The sequence below is a fragment of the Pipistrellus kuhlii genome, unplaced genomic scaffold, assembly GCF_014108245.1.
Source record: "Pipistrellus kuhlii isolate mPipKuh1 unplaced genomic scaffold, mPipKuh1.p scaffold_m20_p_11, whole genome shotgun sequence".
NCBI classification, from domain to species: domain Eukaryota; kingdom Metazoa; phylum Chordata; class Mammalia; order Chiroptera; family Vespertilionidae; genus Pipistrellus; species Pipistrellus kuhlii.
In genome coordinates, this window is record NW_023425416.1 from 35,926,110 (window position 1) to 35,944,835 (window position 18,726).

General features: G+C 35.5%; 1 protein-coding gene across 3 annotated transcripts in view; it reads left to right on the forward strand.

Moving 5' to 3' along the window:
- Positions 1 to 18,726, forward strand: part of LOC118715399 (ubiquitin-conjugating enzyme E2 E2) — a 205,353-nt gene that overhangs the window by 149,081 nt on the left and 37,546 nt on the right. For all 3 annotated transcript variants that reach the window (XM_036431599.2, XM_036431601.2, XM_036431600.2), the window contains exon 4: positions 4,618 to 4,750. In XM_036431599.2, coding sequence (XP_036287492.1) covers positions 4,618 to 4,750 — 133 coding nt within the window. The remainder of the gene's footprint in view (positions 1 to 4,617; positions 4,751 to 18,726) is intronic.

The window sequence follows — 18,726 nt, forward strand, 5'->3', positions numbered from 1 at the left end:
CAGTTTCTCTACTTCTCCTTGCTCACTGTTTAAAATAGTTGTATCTCTTAAATTTTTGTTATAAAGTTATGTGCTCAATGCAACATAACACATGTTGAGAAAATTAAATACACACAGAGAGACATCCTTACACAAAATATAGAAAGAAACAAGGAAGTCTAAGGTGTCATGAATTTTTACTAAGAACCTTCTGACTTCTATAACTTATAGAAAGCTAGTTTAATCACTAACGACACTATCTTGCTAGCTACTACCTTCCCTGGGAAAGATTATTTTCTTAAAATTTTCTTTTCGTCTATCTTTGCTATGTTGTTAACACTGTTAACAAAAAATACAATCGCCTTGCCAGTCAGCCCTGATCACCAGCCAGGCCTAGGAACACTACCTGTGCACGAATTTCATGTACTGGGCCTCTAGTTTTATTATAAATGTATAAATATTTTATGCATAAGGCTCATCTATTGTAGACAGCAGCATGGAAAGCTAGACACAATTTATAAAGTTGATTTTCTAACAGAATTTCTCCAAGCACCAACTTTGGGCATTTAACCAATTTGTAATTTGTTAACTGATATTTGCATTTTAACAAATTCATCTAATTGCATTTTATTTTGAAATTTAACTGTTATTGTGTTTATTTTTCTTCTTTAAAAAATAAACCCTAAAAGAATAAGAATATTGCTTATTAAGAATACTGTAAATAGTAAAACATTGCTATGTAACCTCATACCTAAAAAATCCTGATATTAAATAAACATTGTAGTCTGAAAAATTGGACTTCTTGGGAGGAGCATGAATTCTGGTAGGTTCCAAAGTTCTGCTGTATCTAAATAACATTAGCTTGCAAGGTTATGATGGTGATGGTGACAGTGAAGAAGATGATAATTTATATACAGTCTTGGTGGCCTGTTTTCAAGCCCTAGGATCTTGAAACCCTTCTTATAAAATCACCAGGTAATTAAACTTTTGAATGTGTTAGTTATATATTATCCACAAAGCATGACAACAAACACAAAAACAGCGAACATTTGGAGGCTTACTAATTGGGCCCTTATAAAGCCCATTATCCAAGCTTTGTGAGTACAGTTCTACTAAAACTTTACAGTTGCTCCCATAATTGCCCCGTTTTACAAATGAGGGAACTAAGGCGAAGAGAGATTAGTTCAAGAAGCACTGCTATAAGCTTTGGGATTCCAAGTGGTGTGGCTATGCCATTTCTAAGATGATAGAGGAGGCCAGAAAATATTTTCTTAAAGAGATATATTTTTGCCACATAAACCAACTTAGAGTAATAATATTGTTTGCGTTATTTAACCTGCTGTTAACTGCATAGACAGCTGACTGACTTCAAAGAGCCAATAAGATTTGGAGTTCTGACTGAGAGCCAGATAAAACTTAGGTTAGGCAAAAATTGAATGTAAGTTATCTACAAACACTACTCACTTTTTGTGAGGTATCTCCAGCCTTCTTCTGAGTCTCTTCTTTGATTGCACTATTTGGTGACTCCTTATTTAGCCTAAATTATATAACTAAGATAAATTATATCTTTGTTTTGGGGAAATGTGTCTTTGCACATTGTTTTGTGTCCATTGGTTGTACTTATATGCATGTATACAAGTCCTTCGGTTGATCTCTTATCTCCCCCAGATCTCCCTTCCCTCCCTGCTGTAATTTGACAGTCTGCTTGTTGCTTTACTGTCTCTATATCTATCTTTTGGTTCATCAGTGAATAATTATTAATCCTAATGTGTTAAATCTGAAAAGAAAGAAACATTCATGGAGCTATCAGAAAAAAGGTGTGTATACATTTTTTGGGGACACCCTGTACATTCAACTTAAGTAGGTAGGTCCACATTTTTATCCAAAGTGATTGAACACATTCATCAGCAGTGTCTAGGAGTTCTTGTTTTTTAATATCCTCATCAACACTTGGTTTTGTCAGGCATTAATTTTTGCCTATATGTTTAAAATAATATCAAATTATATTTTCTTTCATTTTTCTGATTTTAATGAGATTGAGCATTTTTATATGAGTACTTAGAAGCCCAGTGCACAAATTCATGCATAGGTGGGATACCTCAGCCCAGCCAGCGATCAGGGCCATCTTGCCCAGTCCCGATCGTGGCCAATGGAGGTTGGCTGGCCAGCTGGGAAGGGACCATGGGAGGGCTCCAGGGCATGTCCAGTCCTCTCGCCAGATCCCAGCAGCAAGCTAACCTACTAGTCAGAGCATCTGTCCCCTGGTGGTCAATGTGCATCATAGTGACTGGTCGAGTGGTTGACCTAACGGACAGACACTTAGTATATTACATTTTTATTATATAGGATCAGTCATTCATGCTTCTTCACTTTGAAAATGCCTATTTATGTCTTTTCTAATGGATTATTAGACTTTTTCTTATTGATTCACAGGATTTTATATTTTCTGAACACTAGAATTTGGTCAATTTTATATGATCCAAATCTCTTTTCTCTGTGTGGGTTTGTCTCATCAGTCTCTTTAAGTCAAACTCTAAAACTTTTGACTTTTGCATTTAAGTACTTAATCTATCTGCAACTGAGGTTTGTATATTTTTTGAGGTAGAAACCAATTTCTCTGTTTTCAAAATAAAACAAAACAAAACTGTTTTCCTAGCTCCATTATTTCTGATATATATCCGATTTCCATATGTGCATGGAAAAGTTTGAGGAGTTTTGTTTTTTTCTTTGAACTTCTAAACAGGTTTTAGGATAAGCTTGTCAATTTTAATTTTGTTTTTAATTTGTTGGAGTTTGTTTATTAGAATTGTATTGGGTTGATTTGGAGGAAATTGACATTTATAGTATATTGGGCCTCCCTAATTATAAAGTTTGTATCTCTCTATATTTAATTCTCTTGAATGTATTTCAGTAAGTATTATAATTTTCTTCATTATGATCTTATATTTTTATGAAAATTATTTCTAGGTTCTTTATATTTTAATACTACCATCAAAGGCATTTTAAATACATTTTCTAATTTTGTTGGAATATTAAAATGCAATTGATTTTTGCATATTGATCTTATATTTAGCTATTTTGCCATATTCTTTTATTAAGTTTAATAAATTATCTAAAGATTTGGGGTGTTTTTTTCTGTATACATAAATACTGCTACTAAGTTTTATTTCTTCCACCTCAGTCCATATACATTTTTCCCCTTACCTTGATGAATATGATCTCTAATACAGTAATGATTCGAATTGGATGTAGTGAGCATCCTTGTCTTGTTTCTCAATTTTAAAAGGTGTGTTTTTAATATTTTACCATTGAATATTTAATTGCTTTAAGGTTTTTATAGATGCCCTATATCAGGTTAGGTTAAAGAGTTTCTTTCTATTCTACTTTTGCTATGAGTTTTTATCATGAAGGGCTATGAAAACCCTATTGGGTATTTTTTCTGCATCTATTAAAATTATGAGATTTTTTTCTATTTAATCTGTTAATAAGGTAAATTAAATTAATAATTTTCTGTTAATAAACTATCCTTGTATTCCCAGAATAATTCTGACTTGGTTAAGGTGCATACTTTTTTGATATACTGCTCAAAAATACAATTTTTGTGGATATAAATTAATTTCAAAATAGAAGCTAAATCTCTGTTGTCAGTAAAATCTTTCCCAAACACCTTAATGGGGTTGTCCACTTTGCTACAGGATGTGAGTTTAATTTCTGGCAGTTACATGGTGGTATTGGCTTGATATGGCAAAAAGAACACTGGAAAACTAAGTTATTTTTGCCCTTCTGTTCACCTGAGAAAATTAATACAGTTCAGTTGATTCATATGGGCCTGATCTCCCTCAATGAGTTTCTCTGAGACACAGGGACATATATTTGTTGCTTGCAGCCATGTGGCTTCACTTGTTTTGCTGTTAGTCCATCATCATCCAACAAACATTTACTTACTAGGCCCTGAGGATAAGGCAAAATCTATTTCTCAAGGAACAACTATTCTATTGAGGAACAGAAAAAGTAAACAGTTACAAAACACAGTTATAAAATGAAGTGATACATCTTATCTTCTACCAACCACACTAGTGGGGATGTGTGGGGATGGAGGGTATGGATAAAGAGTCTTTGGGTGCAGAGAGAGAAATGAAGAATCAGATGAGCTATGATACTTGAGCTAAGTTTTATGGATGATGGACATTTACTAATCTCCAAGAACCTCGTTTGTTTTCTAAGTTGTTAACAAATGATAGTAGCCTTTTTTTGTTTGTTTTTTTCTAGCTGCTCTTTTAGCTTTGAAATTTCATCTCTTTGGCCGTATTATCCTTTTCAGGACCTCATAAGTAATTTCATGCTTTATTAAATGTTTGTGTTCTCACCTGTGTCTGTGGTCCTTGAATCTTTTTTTCCCGTAGATTTAGGATTGTGAATGACAAAGAGAATCTTCTTTGTTCTGTTTTACTAAGTAATACCAATATACTTAATATATAGAATACTGATGATATTGACAAATGAATCATATAAAATTAACCTATTAACTAGTTGTGTATTTATGAAAATGCTCAATTTATTGTTACCATAAATAGATATTTTAAATTCCAGGCTTTTATATAATCTCTAAGCCCATTTCATTTGTATGTCTTATTTCAGTGCTGGACCCAAAGGAGACAACATTTATGAATGGAGGTCAACGATATTGGGACCCCCAGGATCTGTCTATGAAGGAGGGGTGTTCTTTCTTGACATCACCTTTTCACCAGACTATCCGTTTAAACCCCCTAAGGTTAGTATGAAGTATTGATTCCTCTTTAGCAATATATCTTGTAGCTGTGTACACATGTACATATTCTTAAATATACATATCTAAGAATGCTCACCTATCCTGTTAGCATAGACAATGTCCAGGGGCTGATTGTATGTAAAAGTAGAAACAGAATGCACAAAAGTATAGGTTATTCCTCCACTTCAGCCCTGTATTTCATATCTCATTGTTTTTTGCCATCCTTTCTCAGTGTCTCCTTTTTTTGTTAAATATAACATTAGAAAGCATGTTATCGCTGAAATAAAGGAGTAGAATTGGGCTCATGCCAGCCTTTGAGCCTGAAGCTGGAGCCAGAGCCACACTCACACTGGAAGCCGGACTGGAAGTCCACCAAGGCAGGACTTACGGCACCAGCTGTGGACTCCGGGTTCTGGACCCTCCATGGTTCAGCTGCTCACATGCAGTACACACATGCACTAGAATGGAAAGTGTGACCCACAAGGCTTAAAAAAATCACACCAAGAAATTCAGTGAAGAAGTGTTTTCATATTAGTACAAATGAATAATTAATGAAACTCATATATAAATGACTAGAGCAAGTGCAGGAATGCAGTGTCATGAGAATGGGATAGAATTTTCATTTATTTAAATCAAGATTGTGTACTTTAAGAATTCTTCACATTCCTTTCTGTTGTCTATAAGCCAGTCGTTTGACGAGTGTAAGTTTGTTCTCTGCTTTGGAAAGGAAAAGACTCTGAGAACACTGTGTGTATTGACTATTATGAAAGAATTCTCATTTGATAAGACTTACCTCTTACTGCAGAGGGAAATAAAACTTATTTCACTTGTAAGTTGGAGTAAATTTTAAAAAGCAATAAGTCTACACCTTCACCATGACTTTTTATAATTCCCCTATCTTTCTTCTCTTTCTTTCTCTCTCTTCCTTTCTTCCTTCCATTCCATTGATGATTGCATGTTGTTTTTATTTCAAAGCAAAGACTAACAACTTAATTTTTCCAAAGAATAAACCAAGACGTAGGGAAATTAAATAACTTGCTCAGCATTATGCAGCAAACAATTAATGGTGTCAGGGCTTGAACCCATGTTTTTTATTATATTACACAATACATTGTATCCAAGCTGAGAGACTTGGTGGCATTAGTGAACAACAAAAAGGCCAGTCAGCAGGGGGCAGGGCCGGTGTGTGGGCAGCACCAGGCCAGCCAAGGCGAGTGCCAGTGGGCAGAGTGAAGGGACAATAATTGGGAGGGCAACAGCAACCAGTGATGGAAGGGCAATCAGGGGCAGGGGGCAGGGTAGGCGGCTCACCGTCTAGCGCCATCCCCTGATTGGCCCACTGGTTGCCTCCCACAGAGGGAGGCCAGACTGTGGCTTAGGTCCACTTCCCTTGACTAAGCAGTTAGTTGAACATCCCCTGAGGGCTCCTGGACTGTGAGATGGTGCAGGCTAGTCTGGGGGACACCCTGCCCCTGCCAAGTTCATAAAACTTTGTGCACCAGGCCTCTAGTATCTAATAATTATTTTATCCATTTATTGAATTAGAACCTTATGTCTTTCTTTCTACCTTGGACCAGCCCATAAATCACCTGGAATATCTATTATACCACCAGTGATAGAGTACCTTTCTCTGACAGCCTCCTCAGTAAAGGAAGTTCAGAGCAGGGGAGAGGAGGGAAAGCTCAAGTTGGGCACTTGTGCTACTTGTATGTCTGTTGTAGTCTGTCTGCATCTCAGAAAATGTATGGACTTATCCAAGTTCTGCATGACAGAAATGTATAGTTAAACAAAACTAGAAGGGAAAGCTAATAAGATAAACTAGTTCCCTTTCCAAAAAGACCTCAATGAACTGGAAGGATAGGCCAAAACTAACAAGATGGAATTTAACCTGGCTACATGTGTAGTATTTCATTGAGAATCAGAACAAAATCATGATATAGATAGAAAAGAGAGACCTGCTTTATGTTCATATAAATAAAATTTGTGGGCTCTTGGCTGCCTAAAATTCTATGAGGATATGGGGTTCTTGAAAGATTAAGGAGACATTCTTAGGAGTATAATGTTCAGGACTTGGAACTGGTTACATCGCATTTCAAGTGCCTCATTCACTTTTAAGCTCCTCATTTTAAGGACAAATGAATAAGCTTGGGGAAAAGGAGAGTTATTGGCAGTCTTGAGTTTCTTCACTGGGTCGGCATTGTACTGAGCATGAGCTGTGCCTACTTCTCCTCCAGAATACCCAAGGAAGGCTAGGATGTTTCCTTTCACAGATGATGAAGCTTAGAGAGGTTTTCCAATAATGTACAACCACGAATCTACCTGAACCTCTGACTCCAGGGACGATGCACTTTCCACTGAATTATACAGTTACCCTGAAGATGTTTACTAGTAAAAATAGGACATAGAAGGAATGTGATATCTGGCCTCAGATGTTTCAGGAACTCTGAGGTGTGAGTTGGGGTTAGACTTTATCCTAGATGGCTGCAGAGGACAAAAATAGAAGCAGGAAGGTGTCAGTTACAGGAAAGTAGATTTCAATTCTACATGAGAAAAATCTGACCCATAGTTGGACAGTCTGGTTTTGAAAAGCTATGCCTCTGAAATATTAGACTCCCCCCCCCCCCCTTTTTTTTTCTACTGCTAAGCTTTTCCTTTACTGGAAGTGTGTTTATTTGTTTAAAGAATATTGCCAGAAAAAATTAAATCTCTCCACTGAATAAATTTGATTTGATGATTTCTTAGAACAAAGAAAAATCAAACTTTGGTAATGCTAATCACAATTTAAATGCACATTTATTAAAAACTGGTGGGAAGTTTTTCAAAGCATATTATTACCACCTATTACCACCTAATTATCAGTTTTAGAAATCAAATTTTGTAGACAGATAATGTTACTCTAAAGGGGGAAAGTTTGTAGGTGTCTTGAAAACTGTTAACTAAAACTATTACTTATTAGTAGTTTTGAAGTATTGCTCATGCCTTCCTAGTCTTCTGTTACTCTGAGTAATCTATATTTGGGCTTAAACTTTGTTGTTTTCTCTGCTGCCCTCATCCAATGCTCTATTCCAACAACCTTTCCAAAAGTACACTTTGATTCATTCAACATTTCCCAATTCTCTGAAGAATGAACCCAGAGTAGGGTAGGTGTCAGGTAGAATTGTTGGTGAGAGCAGAGGCTCACAAATAAATCTGATTTGCTATCTACTGGTTATCAAATAGCCATACATAAAATTAGTCTGTGGCATGATTGGATCCATGAAATGAACTTTTCCTAAACTTTCCCTCTTGGAATATTTACGTACTGTAGTGCTCAAATATATCGCTTAATGGTTAGTAGAACAATTTGGATGACTCGTCTTGCCACAGGAACTTTGTGGGAGTAGGGCTTCATCAATTTGGACAGCCCCACACTTGAGCACCTAAATCCTAATAAGGCAAGAAAAACAATTTTTATAAGTAGGTTCTTTATACTTATTATACTAGTTTTGCTCATTATATGCTCATTATACTTATTATACTAGTTTTAAAGTATGCTCATTATACTTATTATACTAGTTTTAAATGGGTCAAGTACTAGTTGCACTTTCAAGTTATCTCAGTACAGCTTTTGGTATATTGCTTTTCTTATGCATGGAATCAGTATGTTTATGCGTCTTTTACTAAATCTATAGCAATTTTGTTTGTATAACATTGTTAGTTGTATCTAAAATATCTGATGCCAAGTCTTCAGTTGAATTGTTGTTAACCACTAATAATATTAATTACCTGGGAAAATATTTGTTTAAAGAAAATTTAGAAATGACATAAGGCCAAAAAGAAAAGCATATTATTATACTAGTAAGTATCAAAGTTTTTTAATACCTTTTTTTCTTTTTCACTATAGGCATACATTTTAATGTTATAATTCAGATATCTATTTTAAAGTAGATATTGCTTTATATCTTATTGAGGATTACATTTTCTTATTCATTTTATAGAATAATTTGTGCTCAAAATATGCACTTTTTATTTTAAAAGTCTAATGCATATTGTAATATTTTAACTTTGCAAAGTCTATATACTTGTAATGGAATAAAAAATAATTACAGATAAACAAAAGGAAAAAAATTAAATAACCTATAATCTTAATCCAAAAAGTAATTACTCATACCATTGCTTTTGAGATTTTTGTTCTCTGCATGCCTACATATAAATATGTTTTTATGCATATACAAATACACACACACACACACACACACACACATAAAAATTGGGTCATATTCCTTCATGATTTTAGGATTAATTTTTTACCTAACATTATATATTCACCCATCACTACATATATTTCCAATAAGCATATAACTACATTACAATTATAGAGGCTATGAAGTATTCAATTACATATATATATATATATATATATATATATATATATATATATGTCAAACAACTAATTTTCTGTGATTGGACATTTCAATTCTTGTCAAAATTTCTCTTATAACCAGTGATATATGATTGCGTAATGAACATCTTTATAATTACATATTTTATATACTTGCATTATTATTTCCTAAGGCATATTTGTTGACATGGAACTTCTGGGCAAATGGGATTATACACATTTGTAGAATTTTGATACACAAATTGCCCTCCAGAAAAACATTATATTAATTTACTTCATTGTCATCCACATATGATGGTATAGAATTCCCTACACTCTCATTAGCTCTGAGAGTCCCTAGTCTTTTTTAATCTCTGCCATCCCAGTGGATGAAAACTGATATCTCACAGTTACTTTAATTTTTATTTGACTACCAGTGAAATATGGAATCGTTTTTCTTTTGTCCAATTATTTCTTTTTTTGTGAATAATATGCAAGATTTTTTGAAGTCCCACATCAAATAAAATTAACAAGTGTACTTGAAAAATTTAGAAGCAAAATCATGAAATATGTTTTATTCCTATATTCTTTTTATTTGACTGAAAATATTGTGACATCGTGTCTAATGTTTCACATCTCAGAGTTCTAATGACATATGTCAGATAACATGTCAGATCTGTATTTTTACAGTAGAAATACACAGAAGAGCCTATTCTTTTCTGTCTCCTATGGATCTGGATATTTTATTTGACAAATATTGGGATAATAATAAGGGTGCATTCTATAAAGATTTAAGGGTAGGTAAGAAGGAGGATCAAACATGTTTGTTATTTATTTGTTATATCTCAGACAGCCTATGCACAAGTTAAACATGCTGTCTCAATGTTCAAATCTATTACTGGAAAGAATTGTATTCTTTGGTAATGGAAGACAGTATCTACCAGTTGGTATTTTCCAAAAAGGAATGATAAAGTTTATACCTAAGATCTTTAAAAATAACAACTACATGTATACATAGAAATATTCATGTGAGAAATAAAGCTCTTTAATGTTAACATCTAAAAGCTTTTTATTCTTTCATTACAAATTTCCTCAAACACATTTGAAAATAAATCTTAACTTGGAGGTCATTTCAGAGAGTATTATATGTTATATGGGGGTAATAAAATCAAACTATGAATCACTTACTGATTAAATGTCAGCTAATAGGAAAGGTCTCTTCAGCTTTCAGATGATGAAGTAGATAATTTAGGTTCGTCAGATTTTCATTTTGTTATCTTCATTAGATTTTAAACTTAAATTGACAACTAAGGCTAATAGTGAATAAAATAGCTAGTTAGTTATAATAAGAAGCATTGATATCCAGCATTTAAAAGCTAGAGACGGATCTATAACTAAAGTTCAACAAGGATCTTCACGATTTTATTCTAACTAGGTTATTATCATTGGCTTGTGTGTGTGTGTGTGTGTGTGTGTGTGTGTGTGTGTGTGTGTTTACTTCTACTACTGTTCAAAAAAAAGTAGACCATGTTTGTCCCCCAGGATTTTTGGAAAGAGCCATAGTCCACATGTAAAACCCCAACTGCCTACATTTGCTCTGGCCTTGAGGAAAGAACACACTCAGCATGGAGTAACATGAATTAACTTGTTTTTAACCTGAGTTCATACATTCATATAAAGCCTTGGCCACGAATCAAGTGCTTTCATACACATTGAATTGCCTATTTTACATTTCTAGTTGAACATCCAACAGTCACCTCAGATTTAACTGTTCCAAAGTAAACTATTGGTTACACAACCTTACCTCATTCCTGCCAAAGCAGTTCCTCTAATCTTCCCCATCTCATTGAATGGAAACTAGTTTTCTAGTTGCTAAAGTTAAAAACTTTGCCGTCATCCTTGACTCCTCTCACACAGCCTAGGTAGACTCAGGCTTACTGGCTCAAAGTAAATATTCAAAATAAATCCAGAATCCAACCATTTCTCATCATTTCTCTAGTAACACTCTGGCCTGAGCCACCATCGACTGCTCCCCTCCCCCAAATTGTATTAGAAGACTCCTATCTGGTCTTCCTGCTTCTGCCTTATTCCCCCTGCAGTGTCTATCCCTACCCATGTGATTTTTCTATAATTAAGTCAGATTATGTCAATTATCAATATTTGCCTAAAACCCTTCAATGATTCCCAATTCACTGAATAAAAGCACACAAAACTATAAAGAATCACCTTGTTCACAATATACTTTTCAAAATCATTAATTCACTCTTGACTCAATACTCTAAGCATGCTCCTTCCTCAGAGCCTTTGCATTTGCTCTTTGGTCTGCCTTTATTGTCTTCCCCCACAAATTCACCTGGCTCACTCCATTTCTCCTGTCATGTGTCGGCTCAAACGTCCCCTTTTCAGAGTGGCTCTTGTGTGACAGCTCCCAACCACCTATGCTCCCTATGAGCTACCCTCCACCCACTACCACACTTGACTTTTCTCAATAGCATCTCACCCTCCTGCGTTATACATTTCTTCATTTATGAATTTATTGTTTCCCTTTCTCCAGGTATCATGTAAGCTCTAAGATCACAGAGACTTTGTCTATTTTGATGTCACTCCTGTATTACCAGCCCCGGCACACCCAACCCTATGCCCCTAGATGACATCACGGCCCTGACGTGATGCTTGGCCCTGCCACCATGACCCAACACCCCCAGACATATGGACCTGCCTGGTGATTCAGTAGACATTCAGTAAAAATGTGTTGAATTAATTTAATCCATACAACTTTGCCATAAGACAGTATTCATTTCCTCCCTCTCCACTTCATATATCAGAAGACTGAGGTCCAACCAAGTTTTAAGTGGCACACAGTCAAATAGGAAGGAGGTAGCAGAACTGGAATTCAAACCCAGTTCTCAAATCTTTCATTTCTCAATTACAGAGAAGACTTAAATTGCTAAAATCTCTGAAAGAAGGAACACGGGTTCTTAGATTTTACATGCTGGTGTAAGTTAATTATTTAGCATATCTTTCTCTAAAGCAGGTATGTTGGACAGGAGACGAAAGAGAGAGGCGATGCAAGGAGGACAGAATGTTGGGAGGAGATTTTGAGTGCTTATCTTTCCGTTTTGCCAAGGGGCCCTCTTTCCAGAGGCACCTGGGGCTTTTCTCAAATGTGTCCCTAATTCGCTAAGTATTCATTCTGTGTCGTGCAGTAAAGACAGATTTCTGGATTTTGCTCTCAGTAAGCTAGAGGATAAGTCGTTTCACACTTTACAGTTAATGAAGGCAAAGCCAGCCTTGTGTCCCCAGTATTGACTGGGCTATAGTATTGCTTACATAGCATAAGTCAATTATTTTTCTTTTTAGTGCATTCTTCTTTGTGATAAAAACGCCATGCTACATCTTAATGTTATGTGAAATTTTAAAATGAATGTGATGAATAAAAGTGGGTCAAAACAGGGGTATTGTTTTCCTGCTTTTAAAATAACCTATTATATCCATTTATGTGTCCAGCTACCACTCGCAGCCACCACCAATTTAAGAATTACTAAGAAGTAGGATTGAATTTTGTTTTGTTTTTTCATTTTCAGGACAAGGCGTACCAACTTTATTTGTTCTAAACCAAATTAAATTTCTATTAGTTATAAGCTAATAGAAAATCAGACATTAGGATGAAAGGAAGTTCTTTCTCTCCACTGTTTTCTATAGTCTGATGCAGTTCCAGATTTGGAAGAAAGGCCTTTATTTTTCATTGTTTCCTTTGAAATGCTTATTGCCCAAGCCAACTTAATATATTCAGGTTGAAGTAACTCAACCACCTGCACCTTTACCCAAGCTCTGATGGAGTAAGTGTGTAGTTATCCCCTCTGATATATGCTCCCACTCCCCCATCAGAGTCTTGCCATCCAGGTGGAGATTTCAGACACATATTTTTATCACGACCCTCTATGCTCTGGAGTTCCTTTCTCTGTAGCATGTGATCTCACTCCAAATAGGAGTTGGTGTTTGTTGATATTACTGTCGGATATTACTGTGGGAGGAATGGACAGGTCTAAATTCCCTCACAAAGGGTCTTTTTAACAGGGAGGTTAGATGAACAAAAGAAACTGGAGTGAGACGTTGAGATGTTTGGAAAATGAGGAGCTCTCTAGCTGTCAGGGCCAGGGAAAGATGGCAACTCACTTATCAGAGGTGATTTTTCCAAAGAAAGATTCTCAGATCTAGACAAGTGGCACTCCCCTCACAAAGGTTTTCTGAAGAGAACAAAGTGGGGTAACTTCAAGATGAAGTCGCCAGGATCCCAAATATCAAAGGGTAGGGACCCACTAGTACCAGAAAACAGTGAACACTGGAAACTCTGAAACACCGCAACTCACAGAGAGCTCAGGGACAATAAGGTGATGTTGAAGGAATAGTTTTGTAAAGAAGAAAACTTTGTGCGCTGCTGAGCTGGGAAAAGCTTCAAATTTGTCATTTTCCTAACCTTGTAGGAGCGAGCCCCTGATGGTACCACATCAAAACATGGAACAGACACCTGTGTTCATTGAGTGTCTGTAAATTTGAAACAAATTTTGTCATCCACTTGAGAAATGAGATGGGGAATAGTATTCTACATGTAAGAAAAGATTGTAATATTCTCTATTAAATGCATTACTTGTTTGGGTAGCTATATATAATGTTATTTTGTTCAAGCTTGGATATAGTAGGAAGGTCTGAGTTAATTTTTAAGACTACCAGCCAAATATCAATTCCTTTATGGAAATGATCAAGTTTCTTTGATTTTTTTTTTTTTCCTTAGAGTTAATGCTGGATTTCTTGATAAGATAGCAGCCTCTTAGAGATTTGCTCACACAGGGCCAAGGAAAACTAGAAAAAGGAATGTTCTTAGTTCCCAAGATCAGATTCAGTTTGTAATCACAGCCTGCCACTGAATTCAGGGAAAGATATGCTAGACTGGTCTATGCAAGTATTATGCAGATCTTGCCCTGCAGGAAGTAAAGAGAAACAAAGTTAGACAGAAGTTAAAGATTATAAATAAAATAGACCTAGAATCAGATAGCTACACTGATTTATACAGGTGTAGCTGTTCTAAGCAATTGTGTACATTTTTTGTATGATACCAGTATGTTAGCAGAACTTACCAAAAATTCTTGTAAGTTGGTTGCTCTTTGAAATGCATTTCAAGGATGATTTATAAAGCAGAGATTTATTGAGCCCTTGATACTCTGAAGTTCCTCTCTGTGTAAAGATGAATAAGATACAATCCCAGGGAGCATGAGGAAAACGGGAATAATAGGAGCTAACACTATAATCCAGGCTAGAAAAGTATGAAGTTTGAGTATTGGGGATAAAGACAAGAATAACAATATATGAATTTTTTTTATTTCTTTATTCAGTAAATATGTGTTACTGACATGCAAGTCCAGATACTGAATGTGCAGAAGTGAGTCTTGTATAGAGTTTACATTCCAGATATCATAAAACATTCCTCAACTTCAGTGTGATTGACACTTTGGACAAGATAGACTTTTGTCATGGAGGGCTATTCTTTCCATTGTAGGATGTATCCCTGGCCTCCAAACACTGATGCCAATAGCAGTCTCTCTCCCCTGCTCCAATTTGTAACAGAAATGTCTCCAGATGTTGCTGAATGTTCCCTGGAGCACTATTTTAGAAGTATCATTTGTATCCAGTGGAGACTGATTTGAGACATCTGTGAAGGCTCTCTGGCTTCTCATCTGAATGACCTGGTAGAAACATGGGTGGAAAATGTTCGTTAGGCAGCTTCATATGTCTGGAGTTCAAGTGAGTGATAGGAGCTAGAGATACAGGTTTGGGAGTTAAAATTCTAGAATAAATGACCTCACCTATAGAAATGGTCAAATTTTCAACCCAAACTAGGTTTTGGAACTATAAATTTCCAGAGTGGATTTCTTAAAAGAAAGACTGATCATTGAAAAGATTAACAAAACTTACTTTTTCTCTTTTTCATTCATTATGTCCTCAGTGTTTGGGGATTGAGGAGTTATTTTTTTAATGCGCACACACACACACACACACACACACACACACACACACTGAGTGGCCAGATTATTATGTGTTCAGAGATCATAATAATCTGGCCACACAGTGTAGGTTATATAAAGCAATAGTTTATACAATAATGAAATAATATGCAACACAGAAAGCATAATATTTATGTTTAATTCAGGTTACTTCCAGTTATTTTCTTCATTTTCTGACTTTTTTTTCTCATCTCACTTTAAAACATCACCTGTTCTTTGGTGATTTGCTTTTAAAACCAGATTACACAGTATAATGTTCAAACAGCACAAAGATATACAGTAAAATTAAGTCTTCCTCCCTGTTGCTCAGCATTTTCATTCCCCTCCCAAGGACTTTTTTCCTGCATTTGCTTTTTTCATTTATCATCTTCAGGTTTGTCCCACATTCATGTAAATAAATTAGTTCCATTATACAGGGTTGGGCAAAAGTAGGTTTACAGTTGTTGGTGTAGAAGATAACACAATAATGAACAAATAATAATACAAGAATAAACTGTTTCGCATACCCAAAACTGTAAACCTACTTTTGCCACCATCCTGTAGTTCACTGAATAAATGTAACAATCTATTCAACAGGTTCCCTACAATAGATACATAGGTTGCTTCCAATATCTTGCTATCACAAATAATGTTTCACTGAGTATCTTTGTACGTATGGTCTTTGTGGGTTTGTGCAAATATATTTGTAGGATCAATTCCTTTCATTGGAATTATTACAACAAAGGATATATGAAATGTTCAGTATTGCCAGATTGCTCTTCAGAAGTTATACCAAATTATACTCCAATTTTAGATGCACCTGCCTTTTCCCTAAATTCTCACCAATGCTTTGTGACACCACCGAATATTTGACCTTTTGCAATCTAATAGTTAAGAATGTTTAATTATAAGTGCATTTCTCTTATGAGTAAGAATATCTTTCTATGTGTCTGAAGGTTGGCCTTTTTCCTATTGAAAGGAAAACTTACAGTAACTTATACTCTTAACAATTTCAAACTAGTAACTTTTGATGACACTGAATTCTGGAACTTGATATTTTCCTCTGCAAAAGAGAAAGTTTTAACAATCTCTATGAGAACATTAATCTCTAACTGTCAGTGGTTTGTAACTGCCCGGCTTAAAACTCCTTATTTGCTTTTTGTTACATTTAGAATAAAATTAAAACTTCTTACATTGGCTTCATGACCTCTCCACCTGCCTCACTCAGCCTCCTTTCTGCTCATCAAGGCCTTGGGGTTTGATCCATCCTTCACATGAACAGCACCTTGTCATTCTTCAGGCCTCATCTTTAGTGTTATCTAATGAGAGCTACATTTCCTGACCACCTTATACAAATAGTTCCACACTGGTTCTTCTCTATTACATCCACCTGGTAACTTCTTTCATGAAACTTTTCAGTCTGACATTTATGCTTTACCTATTTGTCAGTTGGTTTTCTTTTCTGCCTACTGACATCAGACTAAGCTGAGAACAAAGCCTTTTTTCAGTCTTGTAATACCAGGCAAATAGTACTTTTGATAAGCAGATAGTCATTTTGCTTGTCACATCTTTGTAACACTTCAAAAATCTGTTTGCTATGTTGGTGTGTAGTATTGAAATGTTCAGTAAGAGCATGTGTGTGCTTGTACATAGGCGCACATTCTCATTCTTTCCACAGAATTAGATATATTGGACAACAGGGTCTTCTTTTTCCATGAAAAGGTTTGCCTGCCCTGGGCGGGTGGCTCAGTTGGGTGGAGCCTTGTCCCATAAAACAAAAGGTTTCTGGTTCAATTCCTGGTCAGGGCACATACCTGGGCTGTGATTCAATCCCTGGTTGGGCACATACAGAAATACAACTGATAGACATTTCTCTCTTTTCTCTCTCTTTCCCTCTCCCTCCTCTCTCCCCTATCCCCTTCCTCTTTCTCCTACTCTTTAAACATATCCTAAGGTGAGGATTAAAAAAGGAAAAAAAAAAAATGTTTGTCATAAGGGCATCTGTAGACCCAGTAGAAAGCAATGCATTTTATTTTAAAGCACTGATAATAAAAGACTGCTATGCAAATCAACCAAACACTGGAACGACCGGTAGCTATGACAAGCACTGACCACCAGGGAGCAGATGCTCAGCGTAGTCAGTGTGCTCCCAAAAGCCAGGCTTACTGCTGCTGGTGAGTGCAACAACGGTGGCAGGAGCCTCTTTAGCCTCTGAGGCAGCACTAAGGATATTCCCGAGGGCCCCCGGACTGCAAGAGGGCACAGGCCAGGCTGAAGGACCCACTCCCGAGTGCACGGTTTTGGTGCACCAGGCCTCTAGATGAAAAGTAATGGAAACTGATTCATATAGGGTTTGAAGAAAAGTGCATTCTTCTAATATTATTAGAACAAAGTACATGAATCTTCTTATGAGATGGGGAGTGGAGGAGAGAGGGCAATTTGTTAGTCATTTTTATCTAAACTCAAAATTTTTTAATTTTATACTGTTTATTTGAAATAGATAAAATATAGTGGCATATTTTATACTTCTATAGTGTCTGTCAGTTTTATTTTCTAATATTCTAATATAAAGGATTTATGAAATATTCTTAAACCTAAGTCTGTAGTCAGTATTTGAGACTGTTATAATCTCTACTGACCAAAATATTAATAAAAAATCTTTGAAAAGTGCTCCAATCAAAATTTGAATAACTAACAATATATTTTTCTTTATACATGTCATACATTTGTCAATATATTACCCTTCCCTTTAATGATAGCTAGTGCAAACCTAAGTGATATAACATCAGAAGTTCTCCATCAGTTGTTGTTTTTAGTCATGGTATGTATGGTCTCTTTTCAAATGTAAATATTCTATATTTTTTTCATTTGTTTATTGAACAAATACATGTTGACACCCTCCCCTTCCCTACAGTGGGTAAATATCAGTATCATAAAATCCCTACCTTTGAGGACCTTATATAAATGTGTTCCCTTTATAGATAACATTCATTATAGCCTGTCTACAAAATTCATTTTTTACATTTTCATTTAGCTGTTCATACAGCCATTAGTTTTGTAAAGTGAAGTTGGCACTATTTATTTTAAAAGCCACATGTGGTGCAGTTGTTTGCTTTTAAAAGATAACATTTGTTTTTATGCCACAGCAGCCAATTTTCTACAATACAGAGTTGAATGCTGCTAATTATAGGGAAAGAAAAAAGCAGCCTGGAGTTTTTAAGATACTACTTCATTTTATTTATTTATTTATTTATTTATTTATTTATTTATTTTTATGGACTGGTATTTAGGCAGCATGAATAGAACATTAGAAAATGGGAGTGTATTTTTTCCACACAATTCTGAATCATTGCTATTTCACTCCTTTTTTAGAAACAGATACATTTCCACATAGCCTTAGGGAAAATTAGCCTATTGGTGTGTGTTTTTAGGAAAGTAGTCTTACAGAAAATACTGGAGGGAAAAGATAACCTTAAAACAGCAGACTTCAGAAGTCCTGAGGTGAATGAAGCAAGGTAATTAGGAGATTGAAACAGAGACTAGAGGGGAAAAATGTCAGAAATCACAGAATGATAACAGAG